General features: G+C 34.3%; 2 protein-coding genes across 2 annotated transcripts; both read right to left on the bottom strand.

Moving 5' to 3' along the window:
- Positions 1 to 6,480: 6,480 nt before the first annotated feature.
- LOC116115847 (zinc finger A20 and AN1 domain-containing stress-associated protein 8-like) lies at positions 6,481 to 9,958 on the bottom strand. The gene is made up of 3 exons (XM_031401976.1): positions 9,832 to 9,958; positions 9,608 to 9,677; positions 6,481 to 7,065 (listed from the first exon to the last, which is right to left on the bottom strand). The coding sequence occupies exon 3, from the start codon at positions 7,048 to 7,050 to the stop codon at positions 6,514 to 6,516; it is 537 nt and encodes a 178-aa protein (XP_031257836.1). The 5' UTR covers positions 7,051 to 7,065; positions 9,608 to 9,677; positions 9,832 to 9,958; the 3' UTR covers positions 6,481 to 6,513.
- A 3,081-nt stretch (positions 9,959 to 13,039) lies between these two features.
- Positions 13,040 to 16,774, bottom strand: LOC116115808 (serine/threonine-protein kinase Nek6-like). Its single transcript, XM_031401946.1, has 12 exons — positions 16,131 to 16,774; positions 15,989 to 16,055; positions 15,715 to 15,780; positions 15,558 to 15,604; positions 15,328 to 15,373; positions 15,143 to 15,223; positions 14,965 to 15,057; positions 14,517 to 14,598; positions 14,361 to 14,410; positions 14,214 to 14,287; positions 14,078 to 14,129; positions 13,040 to 13,981 (listed from the first exon to the last, which is right to left on the bottom strand). The coding sequence occupies exons 1-12, from the start codon at positions 16,253 to 16,255 to the stop codon at positions 13,229 to 13,231; spliced, it is 1,536 nt and encodes a 511-aa protein (XP_031257806.1). The 5' UTR covers positions 16,256 to 16,774; the 3' UTR covers positions 13,040 to 13,228.
- Positions 16,775 to 18,098: the final 1,324 nt, after the last annotated feature.

Below are 18,098 nucleotides of genomic sequence, written 5' to 3'. Positions count from 1 at the left end.
TCTGATGTGAAGCAAGTTCAATCAGTGCTTGAACTTGGCTGTGGTCACCACTTTGGTTCCCATGTCCGCTGGATTCTCTTCAGTAGGCACCTTCAAAAGATTAATTTCTCCCTTGGCAATCAGGTCTCTGATGAAGTGATGCCTGACATCCACATGTTTTGTTCGTTCGTGATACACTTGGTTCTTACTCAAATGGATGGCACTTTGACTGTCAGAGTAAATTGTTGCTGTGCCATTCAACAGATCAGCTTCTTTCATAATCCCTTGCAACCATGTTGCTTCCTTTAATGCATCTGAAACTGCTACGTACTCTGCTTCAATAGTAGAAAGTGCAACCAGAGGTTGCAACTGTGCTTTCCAGCTAGCACAGTTGCCTTCTAGTGTAAAGTAATAAGCAGTTGTGGACTTTCTGGAGTCTCGATCACCTGCAAAATCTGCATCTACATACCCAACCAGATCAAGTGATGCATATCTTTTACAGAAAATTAAACCAATTTGAATAGTGTCATTAATGTATCTCATCAACCATTTTAAATCATTCCAATGTTCATTTCCAGGATTTGACATGAACCTGCTTAATAGTGATATTGCATATGCTAAATCAGGTCTGGTGGATATCATGGAATACATTACAGAACCTATGACATTAGAATAAGGGACATTCTCCATTTTCAAACTATCTGAATCTGTTTTTGGGGATTGAGACTTACTAAGTATGAAATGGTTTGCTAAGGGCATTGTCATTGCTTTGGATTCATTCATACCAAATTTTAAGACCAGTTTCTGTAAGTATGAGGATTGATGGAGTTTAAGGGTATTTGCACTTCTATCTCTATCAATCATCATTCCTAGTATTTTCTTTGCCTTCCCTAAGTCCTTCATATCAAATTCAGTATTCAATTTGGCCTTTAAAGCATTAATTTGAGACATGGACTTGCTAATTATTAACATGTCATCTACATATAGCAGAAGATAGATTGGCATGTTATTCATACAGGCAAAATAGAAACAGTTATCATACATGCTTCTAGTGAATCCATTTCATATTATGAATGCATCAAACCTTTGTACCATTGTCTAGGGGACTATTTAAGTCCATACAGAGATTTATTCAGTAAGCATACATAATCGGGCAGTTTTTTATCCTTAAAACCTACAGGTTGACTCATGAATATTTTCTCATCCAACTCACCATGCAAGAAAGCAGTTTTAACATCCAGTTGTTTTATCTCTAAGTCATAGTGAACAACAATTGCTAGCATGATTCTAATAGTTTTAAAATTAACTACTGGAGAAAATATTTCAGTGAAATCAATACCTACCCTTTGAGTGTAGACCTTAGCCACTAACCTTGCTTTGAATCTTGGTGGGTCAGATTCATTTATCCCTTCTTTCAGTTTGTACAACCATCTGCACTCCACCAACTTCTGATTCTTTGGCTTTGGAACTAGTGTCCAGGTTTTGTTTGAGTGCAATGACTCCATCTCTTCCTCCATAGCAGCCACCCATTCTTTTCAATCTTTTGAACTCATTGCCTCATCATAAGTGTTGGGTTCTGATCGATGTATCTCTGAACCAGCCAGGAGTGCTGTATAGATCAGGTCAGCATAGCTGTACCTTGCAAGAGGTCTGATCTCCCTCCTGACTCTGTCCCTGGCTAACTGATATTGGGCCAGATTACCATGCTGATCCACTTCAGCATTGTCAGTAGGGTAATCTTCATCCTCCTGCTCTTGATTTTGTTGTGGTTGATCTTCAAGTGGATCAGTCTCATCTGTTTGGATGTATTGATCAGGATTAGTTTCAGGCTCCACCTCAAACTGAGTTGTCCCAGTTTGTCTAGAAGTTTCAGACTCTTCTTATGAGCTACCTGCACTGTTAGTACCAGATTTGCAAGGAAAAATTATTTCATTGAAAATCACATCCCTACTAACAATTACCCTAACCCCTGGGGCAGCCCTCTTCTACAGCCTATAACCCTTAGTTCCCTCTTGATGTCCCAAAAAAACACACTTAAGAGATCTTGGCTCTATTTTTCCATCTCTGGTATATGCATATGTAGCACATCCAAAGACTCTTAAGTGTTCAAGAGATGGTCTCCCTTCAGACCACTTTTCTTCAGGGTACTTAAAGTCTATTGAGCTAGAAGGGCTCCTCTTTATAAGATAGGCTGTTGTACCTAGTGCTTCCCCCCAAAAGGTTTTTGGTAGACCAGCTGTGAATAAGAGACATCTAACCCTCTCTAGAAGGGTTTTATTCATTCTCTCAACAACCTCATTCTGCTGAGGGGTTCCCCTAACTGTCCTATGCCTCAAAATTTCCTCTTCTACACAGTAAGAGTTAAACTCCAGATTACAGAATTCCAAGCCATTGTCTGTCCTAAAGGTTTTCACCTTCCTATTAACTTAGTTTTCAACCAGGTTTTTCCAGCCTTTAAACTTGGTTAAGGCTTCATCTTTGGACCTAAGCAGGTACGTCCATACCTTTCTGCTATAATCATCCACAATGGAGAGGAAATAGCAATTCCCTCTATGTGTTCTAACCCTTTTAGGACCCCAAAGATCTGCATGTACATAATCCAACCCTTTTTCAGCTAGATGAGTTCCCTTTTGGAAACTCATTCTGTGCTGTTTTCCCAACACACAAACTTCACAGAAAGTTAATTCAGATATGGATTCCTTACCAAAATAGTCTTGTTGGCTTAACATTGTCATACCTTTTTGGCCTATATGGCCAAGTCTCAAATGTCATTTCTCTGCAGCAGTCAAATTAGTAGATGATAAAGCAGAATTTATAGTGAATGCACAATGTTGACCACACAGAATATACAGCCTATTTTGTTTAACCCCTTCAAGCAAAATTTCATTATTCTTATACACAACTATGAACCCTTTTTCTGCCTTATAACTACATCCAGCTTCATCCAAAGTTCCTAAGGAAATCATGTTTCTTTTAAGGTCAGGTATATACCTTACTTTGGTTAACATTATGACTTTACCATTATTTAACCTAATGGTTATGTTTCCTATGCCTTAAACTTTACAAGAGTGATTATTATCCATGAAGACAGTTTCTAACTCTCATTTCCTAAAGTTCTGGAACCATTGGATGTTTAGACTCATATGAAAAGTGCATCCCGAATCTAGAACCCATTCCTTACTGCTAGCTTGGTTTGAGACAGTGAGGGCTTCTGAAATTTCAATGCCAGTGCTAGTACTAGCTAAATTACTATTTGTATTGTGATGTTTTTGTTTCTTTATCCAATCATAGCAGTTCTTCTTAAGGTGGTCTGGTTTATTACAGTGAAAACACTTCCTAGTTTCTCCCTTAGACTTGTTATTCTTCCCTTTTTTCTTAGTCTTAGGGTTCATGTGTTGCTAGAAATTCTTGTTACTATCCCTTCCTAATTGTCTAGGATCTATCCTACTTTTGACAAGCAAGTTATTCCCATTCCTTTTCTGTATTTTCAACTCCAATTCCCTAGTTTTCAGGCCAGCTAGAATCAGGTCAACACTGGGAACTGTCCCAGTGTATTGTAAAGCATTTTTCACCACTAAGTACTCATCAGGCAATGAATTTAACAGTATCATCGCCAAACTAGAATCTCCTAACTCTTGATATGTACCTTTCAACACTAATGTCATCTTAAGAAACTCATCAAGGTTTTTTTCTACAGACTTAGTAACATCCATTTTATAAGAGAATAAAGCTCCTTTAAGAAATGCTAAGTTTGGTGCAAACTATAAGGAATAAAAGGATTCGAGTTTACCCCAAAGTGTGAGTGGTGTTTCCATGCCATCTATCTTTCGCAGGACTGCATCGGACAGATTCATTATTAGATTATAGGCTTCCTCATCCACTTCAGCCTTCTTTTTCAGTTTCTTTTTAGACCACTTGGTGGTATCTTTTTTCAGAGCAAGCCCTACCTTATTATGTGAAAGGAGGGCCTTCATAGTCTTTTTCCATGTATTAAATCGATCTTCCCATCGTATTGGGAGATCTCTATACGAGTAGTGCTCATTGTATTGTAATGATGGGGCAGGACAGTCTAAGGAGTACGTGGCGTTGTTATACCAGAGGTTGCCAAGTACTGTCAGGCAGTTTTTAAGGCAGTTACTGGTGTTCCAACCGAAATACCCTTAAACCGTATCAAACAAAGCTAGACACAAACAAGACGAAAGTGACAAGACTACTACAACCCTTAGACAATACCAAGATTTCTCCCCTGACTCGTGTTTGTGACTCAGACTAACCAATTCGACCAGATTCAACGACAATTCGAAACCCTAAAGCTCTATAAACGTTTAATCCGAAAAACCCCCAAATCCTAACAAAACCCTAATTTCGATTTTGCACAAATTTCGTCGATCCCTTGTGTTTGTAACCTAATCTCACGAATTAATCTCAAGACTCAGCAAGATTCGAAGTCCTAATGATCTAAGAACCTTTAAATCGAAAAACCCCCAAACTGACAAACCCTAATTTTCGAATTCGTCAAGAATCAAACGATTTCTAAACCTAAATAACCCTTAGAACTTTGGCTCTGATACCACTGTTATAACCCAAGCCTAATTAATCAATTCGCAACACAAACAAACACAATCAAGATTCAAGATCAAAACCACACACACAAAATCAAGGCACGAATTTACCGTGGTTCGTCTATCCAATCTTGGATAGACTACATCCACATTGAGCTCCGAAATACGGATACTCACAGTACTAAAAGAATATCCAACGATTACAAGAAGACAACCATACAAATCTGCCAAAACAAATCAACCCTCAACCTAGGCCTATTCGCTCAAGAATCTCTCAATAATATGCAAGAAACAGAGGACAAAAACCAACCTCAAGAAGGAAATGCAACCCTCTTTCTAATCTACCCAGATTATACCCAGAAAAACCCAGCAAATACTCAACCCTATTTGCTTTCTAATTTTTCCTCTCATGAACCCTAACCTTTTCAGATTAACAAAAAACATCGGCTGTTCACATCACTGTTGCTTCTTTTATATATGCCCATATCAGTAAATATCAGCATGTGGATTTGTCTTGATCTGACGGCTAGAATTCCACCAATGAACTTAAATAAAACGACCCCGTTTTGGCTTCACATTATTTTTCAGCTGAAATAGCTACTGCAATTGCTGTCTTGAGGAATTATTGGGGTGTTTTTCTTCCTTAAAAAAATAAAGAGGGTAAGGATGAAACAGTCCTTATCTATTACAAAATATTACATGTACGAACAAATTGATGTGACATAAAATGAATGAAAGAGCGAATATAAAAAGTCAAACTCATTATATTCACTTTTTCATTTATTTTGTGTCACATTAGTTTGTACATAAATCTTTATATATTTTGTGTCACATCAGTTTGTACACAAATCTTTATAAGACTTGTTTATACACGTAGCATTACTCTATCTATTATCTACAACAACCAAATATTAGTAATTTGGTTTGGTATTTCTTGTTTTATTTCTATAATATGAGTTACATGCATACATTCCTATAGTTACCATAACCATGTTTAGTTGTCAAATAATAAAAGATTCTGATAATCTAAAAATTTGAATACCACCCATTACTTGAGTATTTTAAGATTATTAGATAATTTTTTTTTTTAATTTTACCCTTAATAATATTAAAAAAGAAAGATAATTCAATAAAAAACTTCTTCCAAAATTCTTTTATTCCTCCCAACCAAACATATTAATTATTCTAATCCAACCAAACATATTTAATACAACATTCTAAAAAACACCCCTTAAAAGTAAGATTTAGATCCTTATCAGATGAAAACTGTTTAAATTTTTTAATAGAAGTAAAATACAATAAAATATCTCTAGATAATTTGGCCTTTATCATCCTAAGGTGAGACACGCGTCCTGTCATGTGTCAACAATATTAAGGCTAAGGCTTTCCAACGTTATAATCCAACAAACCACGTGGGTTGTTTTGTATTATGTAGGATCCATCAAAATCAATGTGTTATTACTCCTTTGACACTAAAGAAGAAACAATCAAATTGCACACAACACAATTCAAATACATACCCAAATGAAATAAACGCCAATAAAAATAAAAAAACAAAAGCAGAATTAAAAATTTACAAAGCTAGGCACAAGAAATTCCATGGATGTTTACTTGCCATATCATCTGGAAATTGCACAACCAATTTAACAGAAACTGCTAGAAGAGAGAATATATGCCATATGACATGACATACATTTCACAGCTAGCCAAGACAAAAAGTCCATCAAACCAGAGACCACAGAGATTCAGACCCTAAACACTGAAGCCAACATACAAGTTCTCGCCAATCATAAGATATAGAGTTCTTCATACTTTGCAGAGATGTCCTAACTCTCATTCATTCCCCTCTCCAGCATCATATATAACAATAAATAAGGACACCTGATAACATACGCGGCCAACTCCGAAGAAGCCCCACAGATGAAAATGACCATCACTATTTTTTTTGGTAAAATTGAAACGTTCGTTCGATTTAGATTTTATCAAGCTTCTCTGCCTTGATAACAGGGTTTGCTTTCGCTATTGCATCCCGTGCTGCAGTGCGGTAATCGAAGGGGCAGTTGTGTTTGTCTGAGTAGCGATGTGATGCACAGAACATGTTACCACAGCGACATTTGAATCCTGTCAGGCCAACCCGCTTCTTGCAACTGTTGCACCGGTTAGGACCCTCCTTCGGCTTTGCCTCAACACTCTCCCCTGAGCTTGAACCACATGAGGGCTGCTGCACAGAGATGACTTTTGACTCCACTGAACTAACTTGCACATCCACAGTGGCAGCAGCAGCAACAGCAACAGCAACAGGTTCACTTGCATTGCTGCTTGATGATTCATTCACAAGGCTTCCAATAGATGATGCAGCGAGCTTAGCTTGTTCTTGTTTCATCATCGTATCCTTGTAGCATTTGGAACACATATTCATCGTTGCCACACTTCCAAAGAAGCCACAGTTGTTGATGCACAAAATAGGGCGTTCAGGAGGAGCTTGGCATCCAGTCTCATCATTTTCCATTTTTTCACCTCTCCTGCACCATAAAAGTTGAAAACTTTTAGATGAAAAGAAATTCAAAGATTGAGTCTCGACTCATCCTTTGTGTACATTGAACAATAAGTGCATGCAAATGAAAACAGTAAGACATGAAGAACATTCAGGTTATTTTATTAAATATGACACTGTTAAACTATGATATAAGAGGAAAATAAATAGGTACATCAACGAACTAGAAATCCACAAAGCAATCAAAAGGTTGGAGCTTAATAAGAAACAAATTAGTTTTGGCTAATTGTGCCAAACTGAGCTAGAACAGCAATTCAAGCAAGCAACGCTCATTACACGGTTGTAATATGAAATGTTTAAAGCCAAAAAAAAGCTGTATTAAGCATATCACGTGTACTAACACCTTCTACCACGAAGCATATAATCTGTACAAGGCATTGATTTAGGTTGGTTTAGTCAAATCAATCCTCTCCAACCAACAAGAAAAACTTACCACGTCATTATGCTGATGTGGTGCATCCAACCGCACATTTAGACACACATGAATGTGAAAAGAAATTGTAAAAGTGGAGATAATTTTTTTTCTTTTAGAAAAATAGCCTCGTGTCAATAAATGAGTGGGTGGATGCACGACATCAACATAATGATTTGATACATAAAATGCACTCAAGTCTTTCTCCAAACCAAGAATTGAGCCACTTCTACAAGCGATGAAACAAAAGATGACATAGTTACAGAAAGTTGTGAAACAAATCAAGCAAACTGACTCATGGATATGTTTGGTTCAGTATTTCATGCCGCTGTATTCTAATAGCAACTCTAAATATCATAGAAGAAAATCATACTGACACCACTCAACTTTCAGTCAACCCTCTCACTTTCAGAACTACACTCCACACCCTCAATGTAAGTTGCTATTATGAAAATGATAGTATTTGACAGATCAACAAGATATCCCAACTAAGGTGAGATCTTCCAAGTCTTGAAGTGACACTAAAAAAATAAGCCAAATCTGGTTTCAAACCCAAGAAAGATCAAATGTTATTTAAATCACTATAACTGTTACAGTACAGACAATGAAAATGAATGAGTGAATGGGGTCTAGAACATGGTATGTCCAAATAAGTGCCGCTCCTTAAATGAGAAAACAATTCCATTTACACATGTATGCAACATTAAATATTTAAATTATATTCAAAAAAAGGACAATGATGTTCTCCTTATCTTAACTTTCCCAAACATTTTGAGATCTTGTGACAAATAGCAATAAAATTTTAAAATCATGATTTATTGATTAATATGTATCCTCATCAGCGACAAAATATACATTCTAAATTTTTATTCTAATTTCTCTTATGCATGCATTATTAACACAAATCTATTTCCCAACTCCAACTAGTTAACAAAGAAAAAATTGCGCACAGAATAACCCTGAAATGGTGCCAAAATCTATACAAAAAAAAAAAAAAAGGTACAGTCAATTCTCAAACTATGAACAACAAAATATCCTAAACCAAAAAGAAAAAAATGCAACCATGTTATGCAATTGAAGATTCCCAAATTTGATGAATTAAAAAACGGAGACTTCCTAAAATTATGAAGAAATAGATGCTGATAGAGATGCCTATATAAGAGTCCTTCTTGCTTATCCTTTTAGGAATCTCAACTTAATTAAAAATTTTAAAAGCTTCCTCAGAATGTTCAATGTCCACTTTGCTGGTTGAGTTTCATCTTCACAACCATAAATCTCAGGCCTCGGTTGGACTAACTTTTCAATAAGGTTGTTGTGAGTCAAATATATTACCAATATTCCAAGACTATTACTTTGTTAGATGCTATCTTTTTCAAAGACTATTAATGTTGGACGTGAATGATGGTATCAAAAACCAAAAGGTTTAGTTGATTTCGACCGAATGTCAAAGTGTCAATAATTTTTCTTGAATAAACGCATAAACCAGGAAATACAGTCAACAAAGAACAAACATCAAAATCAACCTGACACAACAATATATTTTGATAAACACACTGTCCCAATTATGCCCCACAATTTGCATATACACAGAACCAAAATAGAATCAATCAAACATGAGCACACAACATTTTATACAGTGACATGAAGTAAAACCCCAAACTTTTCAATAATTTCTAAAATTGCTCAGCCATCCCCCAATCCCATAAGTAAAAACCACAAACCATCAACAAAAATTAACAGCTAAAACCGATAGATGCTATCAGTAAAAACCAAACTCTGAGGCGACCGGTTCAATACATCAAAAAAGGAAGCAAAGCCAAATAAACTAAAGCTAGATTATTGAAAAGAAAAAAAATAACAGACACTTAAACATAACCCACTTGAATCAGCTTATTATACAAATTAAAAACGAGTTTTACTCATAAAAGTGTAACAAAAATTCAATCTCTAAACATGCCCAGAAAACAAAAACAATTTTTTTTTCTTTTTTTCTAATAATATATAAATCAAGCCCCAAAAAACATAACCCACAAAAATTTCCCTTAACACAAATACAAAAATAAGTAAAAAATCAACATTAAAAAAAACAAAACACTAACCTTTAGCCAGAGAAGTCTATAAATGAATCCCTAAAGCCGATCAAACAAGCTCAAAACGGCTCCGATGAGCCCTGCGTTTCAAAAAAAAAAAAAAAAAAAAAAAAAAAAAACCCAAAATCAATTCATTAAAAACCCAAAAACCCTACCAAAAAAAATTAAAAAAAAAAAACAGAAAAATCGAGAAAAAAAAAACACACAATCAAAACCAAGATCAGAAAACCTAACCCCAAAACGTTTTGGACCAGATCCGAGAGAGAGATTGAGATAACGGAAGCCGAAGAGACAAACCAGAGAGAGACGTTCCGAATTTTTTTTTATTTTTTTATTTTTCCCCTTCTGGTCTCTCCCTGATTTTTAAAAAGGCGTTGTTTCTCTGCCAACGAAGGCTCTTTATTGATTAGGAGCAACGTGTCGCCTCGCTATTGGATTGGCGTGTTACTTTATTTTTTCCATTTTGCCCTCCGCCGGATCCTTAATATCGGTTTTGACATGCTGGGATGATAGAGTGACAGGCAGTGAAGGCTGTGAGCTTGACGGTCGAATGAGAGTTGAGAGAAGTGGGCGTTTTGTATGTGATGGTAGTTGAGTTGTAAATTTTTTGGTAAGCAAAGTAATTAAAATTTTAATTTATTTTATTTTTGTTTAATAAAAAGATTAATAACCTTTTTGGGAGAATAATTAAGGATAATTAACAATAATTAATCACTTCATGAGGCTGGTACTTGGTACTTCACAGATAAAAGAGTTAATCACATTAAACCTCCTAAAGTATGATTAAACAGTAAAATCCTTTTGAGTTTTTTCAAATAACAAAAATTTTCCCACCATTAAATTTTAGATGTTAAAATAAGCAATAGGAGGGTAATTCGGTAACTACCTATTAACTTTGAATAGTATAAGTTCTAATGGCTCACTAACAATAACTCAATAAGAAGTTTTTTTGTCATTTTAAAAACTTTAGGGAGATTTATGTCATTCCATCATACCTCAAGGACTATAGTAACTCTAAATTGATTGGTACCCTTCATTGATAAAAATAGAACATCAAGATGATGCAAATTGCAAAGAAAAAATCAAGTACCCTTTTGTCCTTTAGATAAAATTTCATTGATATCTCTCTAGGTCAATTTTTATATTTTTTTTGTTAATTGAAGTATCCGGGTAAGCTTAAACGTACGTTGACTAATTCTCATATAAGCTATCCCACAACAATATATCGCCGCAGTCCCTCAAGAGTTTTGATTTTATTGGATGTTATAAAAGATTAAAAAAAATTAGGGTTTCAAGATTAATTTGATTAAAAATTGAAATCTTCGATACAAATAGATAATCCAAAGAAATTAAGAATTTAAAAACAAAAAAAAAAGTCAAGAAAATTTGTAATTAGAAATATACCAAGGCCTTGGATTTCCTTAGACCAAAAAGGTAAGAGTCCATAAAGATTATAGAGACTTTTATAAGATCTTATTAGAGTATCTTCAAATTACTTTTTATATAATCAAATTTTTTTATTTTAAATAGTTTATCCATAAAAATAAGAGTTCAACGGATTTTTTTATCCTTTAAATATAAATTAAAGTGTGAGTTTAACTCTTTACATCTAGAGAGTCAAATTTCACTCTCTATTATAATTTTAATTAATAAACTACAAGTTTCTATGTATTTTATTTATTATTTCTCTCTCCTATTAAGTCTCTTTCTTGAAAATAAAGAGCATCTTAATTAAATTTAAAGAGCCTATTAGATTTAAATAAAAATTTAGTTCTTTATTATATTTAGAATTTAATGAAAATATTCTTTATTTATAAGAAAAAATATTTTTTAAAGTAAAGAGCACCATTGAAGATGCTCTTAGATTTTGATTTAGGTGATTATATCACAAAATTAGGGGTGGACAAATACGGTAGAGTTCACTTTATTGGTCGAACTGGATCATAACAAATCAAAAAAATTTGGTGCAGTTTGGTTTATCGGTTTTTTAATGGAGGTTGTTTTATGTTTTAGGGGTTCTTTTTTAAAACTTTTTTAGGGTTTTATGATATTTGTTGGGTTTTTTTTTTTGAAATTTCTGAGAGTATTTTGAAAAAAGATTAAAATATAAAGAGGCTAGCTAATTAGCCTTGACTAGCATAATTACTAATTAGCTAGCCTCCGAAGATTTTTTTTAGTTAAAATAATTATTTGAATAGATAGGAAAAGTGTGGACAATCTTTTAGTTCCTTCAAACGAAATTGATGGTTTATAATTTGTGTTAAATGTATTTAAGTAAAAAAAAAAAAAACATATTTTTCATATATTTTTGTTAAAAAATCATGGAAGAAATTTCTACCCATCAAATTGGATTCTATCTAACTTCGTTGTTGTTTAGAATTCTATCTAATTTCGTCGATATTTCTAAATCGATGCCATATCAAAACTCCAGGATGAAATATAGTAACCAAATGTATATTTACTAATAAATTTACCAAAACTAGTCCATTATAAAGAGTACTATAAATTTTCTTTTAGCCCTCGCCCTAAGGGAACCGCACTATATTTTTGCAACTTCGCTGGGCAAAATGAATTCCATCGTTTCGATGTTTGGGTAAACGACAAAGATTTAGTGTGATGCCCAGAGTGCCCGTGGGTTATAAAACCAAATGACAACTCAGAAAAGGATAATGTATACATGTCTCAATAACAGTAAAAAAAAAAAAAAAAAAAACTTTTTTCAGAATTTCATGACTTACCAAAATTTCTTGTACTTTATAATGTTTTTGTTAGGTTAATTTATATTATATCGATAAATTAGTAATTTAAAAAAAAAAAATTAAATTGATACATATGACAACTCAGAAAAGAATAATGTATACATATCAGATTTTTCATTTCAAGTAATGTGTAATTTTATATAACATTAACGTGCGCAAATAAAAGATTTCCGTTGATCCTTGGTTTCAAACTCTTTTCGCCGGCTTTATTATTTGCTTGCCACCATGTATACAAAAGAAAGTGTACATATTCCACACTTCCACCGCATTTGAGAAATTAAAATTTTCATCTTGAGGTTTGGCTTAAGTAATACTTTAGTCATGAAAACTTTTCTAATAACGTTTTAGTCCTTCTCAGCTCTCAAGTCCCAATAACATTTTGGTCCTAACTAAGCAAATCTTACTATTTAGGGACCAAATGTTACTATCATTCTATCAAGGACCAAAACGTTACTGACAAATTTTACAAGACTAAAGTGATACTTACATCAAACCTAGAGATATTGTTATTAGAACCTTGAAAGCACGTGCTGCTACTGTGATTCCGATGTAGACTTGCCGGTTTTTCGGGCGGCAGCTGGTGGCTCAGTTTTGTCATTCTTAGTTCCTTACTTTCAGTATATCAACTTATCAACTTAAATTTGTGACACTAGTCAATAGATATACATAATTTATTCGTATATTCGAGCGTTTCGTTTGTGAATCGAAACATTATATTATAAAAAACTGGGATATATGTGAAGACTTTACAACACTTTGGCTTTAATTTACATGTTAGCATCAATCTCATCAGCAGCCATTGAAGACACTCTGAGATGACTGCTACATGACTAATTAGTATGGATTATTAGTTTCACTTTCAAAGTTGCTAATTAAGTTCCACCAGTACCATTTTTCTGAGCATTCATTAGGCTCTTTGTCAACCAGATTGCAGTCTCTCTCGAAGACACAGTTTCTTCGCCAAATGGCCTTAAAACACCGGCAAGATCCTCCAGCCTTTCCTGTCGAAGAAGATTTGCACAAATCTCTAGCAGTGATTCCAGGGCTTCTGCTCTTTGATGGCTCCGAGGATCCTGCTTTAGCCTCATCTCCTCGCTCTGCAGAAACGTTATTGTACTCATCAGCGAGTCACTAGAGTCCCCAATCAGTTCACGAATATCGCTTTTTCTTGCTTGTTTCAAAAGGCCAAGACCATTTTCTTTTGCTCCATCACTATTTCCACATTGCAGTGTTTTGCGCGCTGATAAAGTTCTTTCTAAACGCGGTGCATTGTGTTCATCTTTGTTATTTCTTCTCAATTCCGATGCCTTTCTATGATCAGTATGCACACCTTCTGTGTCAACTTCTTTAACAACTGGCAGTTCTTTTTGCATACTCTCCAACTTGGTTTCAAAATTTGAAGCATTTGCATGACAATTTTCTTCCCAAACAAACAAGAACTCCCTTGGTGGCGTCGCCTTTGTGCCTTTTGTTTCTTTTCCAGTGCCAAATTTGCTAGCTAATCCGGTTCCTTTTGGTTTATCCCTGCAGCTGAGCTCAGACTTTATCGGGAGAAACACAGGCGATAACTTGTGGCATTGAGCAACATATGGCTCCAAATGGGGATGCCTCAACAGCTCCGCGGCCTAAAATATGGCACCATGAAATGAAATTATTTCACACACATTATCATGTCCATTTACAAAGAAATCGAAACACAAAATCAGCCCATTTGAACTCACTGTTGGCCTGTGTTCCGGGTTCTTTCTCAGCATGCTCTTAATCAATCTTTTCCTGCAGTCGATAAACTTCCCGTAATCAGTATGCATAACACATTACTATCATAATTACAGAGGAGATTCATGACATTGTACTTACAATGACGACGAATATGCAGTTGGCAGTGGAGAAATGAAGGACCTGTTTATTTTGCTAATAAGTCCAGCCATATCCTGATTCACAAAATTTCAATAGATCAAAATGGGCTGATGATTCAGCAGTGTAGGCCAAGCCAATTATACTTACAAGAGCTCTGAATGCAGGTTGATGTGCAGCAATTTCAAATATGCAGCAACCTGCCATTGCCAGAACAGTGAAATGTCAATTCTGGGAAAATGATAAAACCTGGTGGCTAAATCAGACCATAATTGAAGATATATTATAATGTTTAATGTTTATAACCTAAGGACCAAATATCGGATTTGTAGCCATAGGGTATATCAGCAAGTAGCTCTGGACACATATAGTTTGGAGTGCCCACAACCTGCATAAATATAAACATGAGAAATCAACTAACAGAAGTAGTTTTTATGAAGAACAATCTAAGATCATTTGACAAACAAGAGAAAATAAACAGTTACAGTATGAGTACTAATTCAATATGAAAGATCGTACGAATGCAAGATTAGAATCACTCAACTCTGATACCATAAGTTCTCTTTTTATAAAGGCCCTTCTTAATTTAAATCCCCACTAAAAGTGTTTTGAGTTGAACACCTAAGTCTCCTAAATTCCTGTCAAATCAAGTGTCTTTCTTCTGCACCCTTAACTACTTCTTTGAACTAAAATGATCAAAGTTATACAAATTACAGGATATACTAAGGGATTGAAAAGGAAGTGTATCCATTACCGAGGAAGTGAGTTCATCTTTGCCGAGCAATTTTGCAAGTCCAAAGTCACCTAGCCTTATGTCATTTTCTTTTGTAAGAAATATGTTGGAGCACTGCAATTACATAAAAAACATAACTTCAATTTTCATATCATGACCGTCCTCTTCTATCAGGTAAAAGCTAAATAGAGGTACATACTTTTATATCCCGGTGAATGACACGATTCGAGTGAAGATAGTCCACAGCCAGCAGCAGCTGAGTCAGCCATTTGCAGAGCTTCTGAAGAAGAGAAAATTGAACATAATGTGGAGTTAAACAAAAATCTATCATGTTATATATATATATACAAGTTAAATCTAGAAGCACCCTAGTTTCTTAGTTACCTCTTCTGAAGGAACTTTCCCTTTAGAATTTTTTATCATGGCAGCCCTGTAAGATCATTATCAAAGTAAGAAAATTGAGCTTGCATAAGTAAGAAACAATCAACACTTAAAAAGAAAGCTTTCAATGAGACAGACAGACGCATGCACACAAGCACGTTTCATACGCTGTTGTAGCGTGTCATATGTCTTTCTTACTAAAGAATTTTCCTCAATGTTAGCACAAAACTTACATGTCTCCTCCCTCGCAGTAATTTGTCACAATGCACACAGAGGATTCCTGCAAAACATGAATGCATATAAACAAACAAAATGTATTCACCAATCTCCATGGTGTGTGGTTGATAATTCTGGAGAAAATTTATCAACGGTGGCGTTTCCACGGATTACCTTTTCCACCCATGAATCTTTGTACTCTACTATATATGGGTTCTTCAGCTTTGCTATCAAATCCATCTGCAAACACAAATAAATCTCATTCATTTAGTCTTTCCAACACCCCCTTCTATGCTCTTAATTTAGCAACGGCAATCATGCTTGAAGACGCGAAAGTTTAATGAAATTGTTGATGAAAAGAAAGAAGATTACATCATACAGGCATCAAAAACATGTATTGAAACAACATAATCAGTGACAAAGAGGACGAGAGAATTAGAAAATTAACCTCTTGAAGAGCAGTACGCTTGAACTTAGCTGTTTGTTTTGCTAAACGGATCTTCTTCAACACATACCTATACATACAATAATTGATGATATAATTATGGAATAAAAACATGACATCAAGAGAAAATAATTGATTTACTTACTTCTTTTTCTCAGATTTATACTGAACTAAAAAAGTAGCACCGAAAGCTCCTCTCCCAATCTGCTCTATCACTTCATAATCCTCCATCTTCGACACCGTTTCATCGTGCTTGATCTCCATTTCCATGTCAAAACACCAGTACTACTAACCTTAACCACAAGATCACCTCCTCATTAAATCGAATTAAATATGAGTAAAGGAAAACCCACGGGAAACTGCACACAGCATTAAATGCTATGGTGACACGACAAAGGAGGACTATCAATAATAAGACTTTTCACAGGAAAGTTTTTCCTGGGAAAATTCTTGGAAGAATAAAATTTGGTTTTGATTTGAAAAAGGAGGGAAGAAAAAGCAAAGAAAATATAAAAAAAAGCAAAAGGGTACAGTGACAGGTATGCCAACCAAGTGTAAAATTGTTAAAGGCAAAGTTTGCTTATAGTTTCAGATTGCAGAGAAAATCATGGCCACCATGTGTAGTTGGTATGTCACTTTCTCCCTAAACTGAAAATAATTGTCTTCTGGACATTTCAACAGCCAAAGATTTGTTCAAGATTTACATAGATACATATATAATGAACGTTGCAGAATTTCCATATTCAAGAAATTGATTGGTTCTCAGAACTCTTGCATTCATTATACTTCTCAGTAAGTTCTAATCCTGATTAAAAATAAAAATAGAATAGGATAAACGAATGCAATGCATCGCATCATTTATGTATTATCATATGGATTTATATGTGAAAATATATTTTATTAGTTACCTAAGTCTTTGTGGTCATCAGCTACCCTAGTTGAAATCAGCCACCAACCAAAAAGTCTTTCTCTTGTCTTTATTAAATACATAATGACAATAATCACCTTGAGATTCGATAAATAACGAAAATCTATTTACAGTTAAATTTTATGTCTTAAAATAAAGAACAAAGAATAAATGGTAGAAGGACACTTGGAAAATATATTTACAAACCCTTAATAGTGTAATTTTTAATGCCTCTATAGCGGTTTATTAAAGATAAATATAAGGGGCGTTTGGTTGGGGTAAGGTAAGATTATTAAAGTTATATCATCTTATATTATTTGATAACCACGTTTGGTTATCGACTAATATAATATTTCGGTAATCTTCAAATATCAATAGTAATTGTTGTTGGTAATATTGGAGGTAATCTGATTACCTCTATTTTCTTATGTATTCTAAGATTATTAGAGTAATTTTTTTTTTTATTACAATTCTATCTCTTATTAATAAAATTTTTAGAAAAAAATGCGCTTATTTTTAAATTTATTTACATGAATATAGCTTTTACTATTTCACCCAAATTAATTAATTTTTTTAACAAAATTACCCTTGAATTCAAAACAAATTGCAACCCACCTAAGCCACCACCCCCACCCACCTGCCTTCTATGCATCGTTAGGTTGTCGGCGGCCGGTAGTGGCTAGGTTGGTGGGGGTACTTTGTTGATTTTCCAAACTTTTATGATGAGATTATTTTTGCTAAATTTTTAAATGCAGGAGGGTTAAAATAATCCAAATAATAATCAATATTAAAAAGTAATATAATAATAATATTTAATTAGAGGACGATTCAGTAATTTAAATAACATACCCACCAATTTATTCCTTCCAACCAAACATATTAATATAACATATCCACTAACTAACCAAACACATTTTCTTAAAGATTCCCAGTAATCTTCAAGATAATCTAACATTCTCAATAATCTAACATTCTTTAAACCTTGAACCAAATGCACCTTAATGGTCATCCTTATTAGCAACCGATATGACTTGAACTTATGATCTTTTGAGTAATATATCTAAGAGTCTTTGTCTAAACAACCAAGGATGGTTACGGGGAAATTTTTGTTATTTCAAAAATCTGAAAAGGATTTTTTTTATTACATAAAAGCGCGAGGATCCATGTTTTTAACTCTTTAAAAGTTCGTACGAATTATTTCTTAAT

This window comes from Pistacia vera, unplaced genomic scaffold (assembly GCF_008641045.1).
Source record: "Pistacia vera cultivar Batoury unplaced genomic scaffold, PisVer_v2 Contig754, whole genome shotgun sequence".
Classification (NCBI taxonomy): Eukaryota; Viridiplantae; Streptophyta; class Magnoliopsida; order Sapindales; family Anacardiaceae; genus Pistacia; species Pistacia vera.
The sequence above is the reverse complement of the archived record's forward strand: the minus strand, read 5'-3'. Positions and strand labels throughout refer to the sequence as shown.

Coding starts and splice junctions, on each gene's coding strand:
- LOC116115847 (XM_031401976.1), bottom strand. CDS start 7,050: ATGGAAAATGATGAGACTGGATGCCAAGCTCCTCCTGAACGCCCTATT.
- LOC116115808 (XM_031401946.1), bottom strand. CDS start 16,255: ATGGAAATGGAGATCAAGCACGATGAAACGGTGTCGAAGATGGAGGAT. Junction 15,224..15,327: donor GGAAAGTTCCTTCAGAAGAG/GTAACTAAGAAA, acceptor TCTCTTCTTCAG/AAGCTCTGCAAATGGCTGAC. Junction 14,599..14,964: donor AAGATGAACTCACTTCCTCG/GTAATGGATACA, acceptor ATATTTATGCAG/GTTGTGGGCACTCCAAACTA.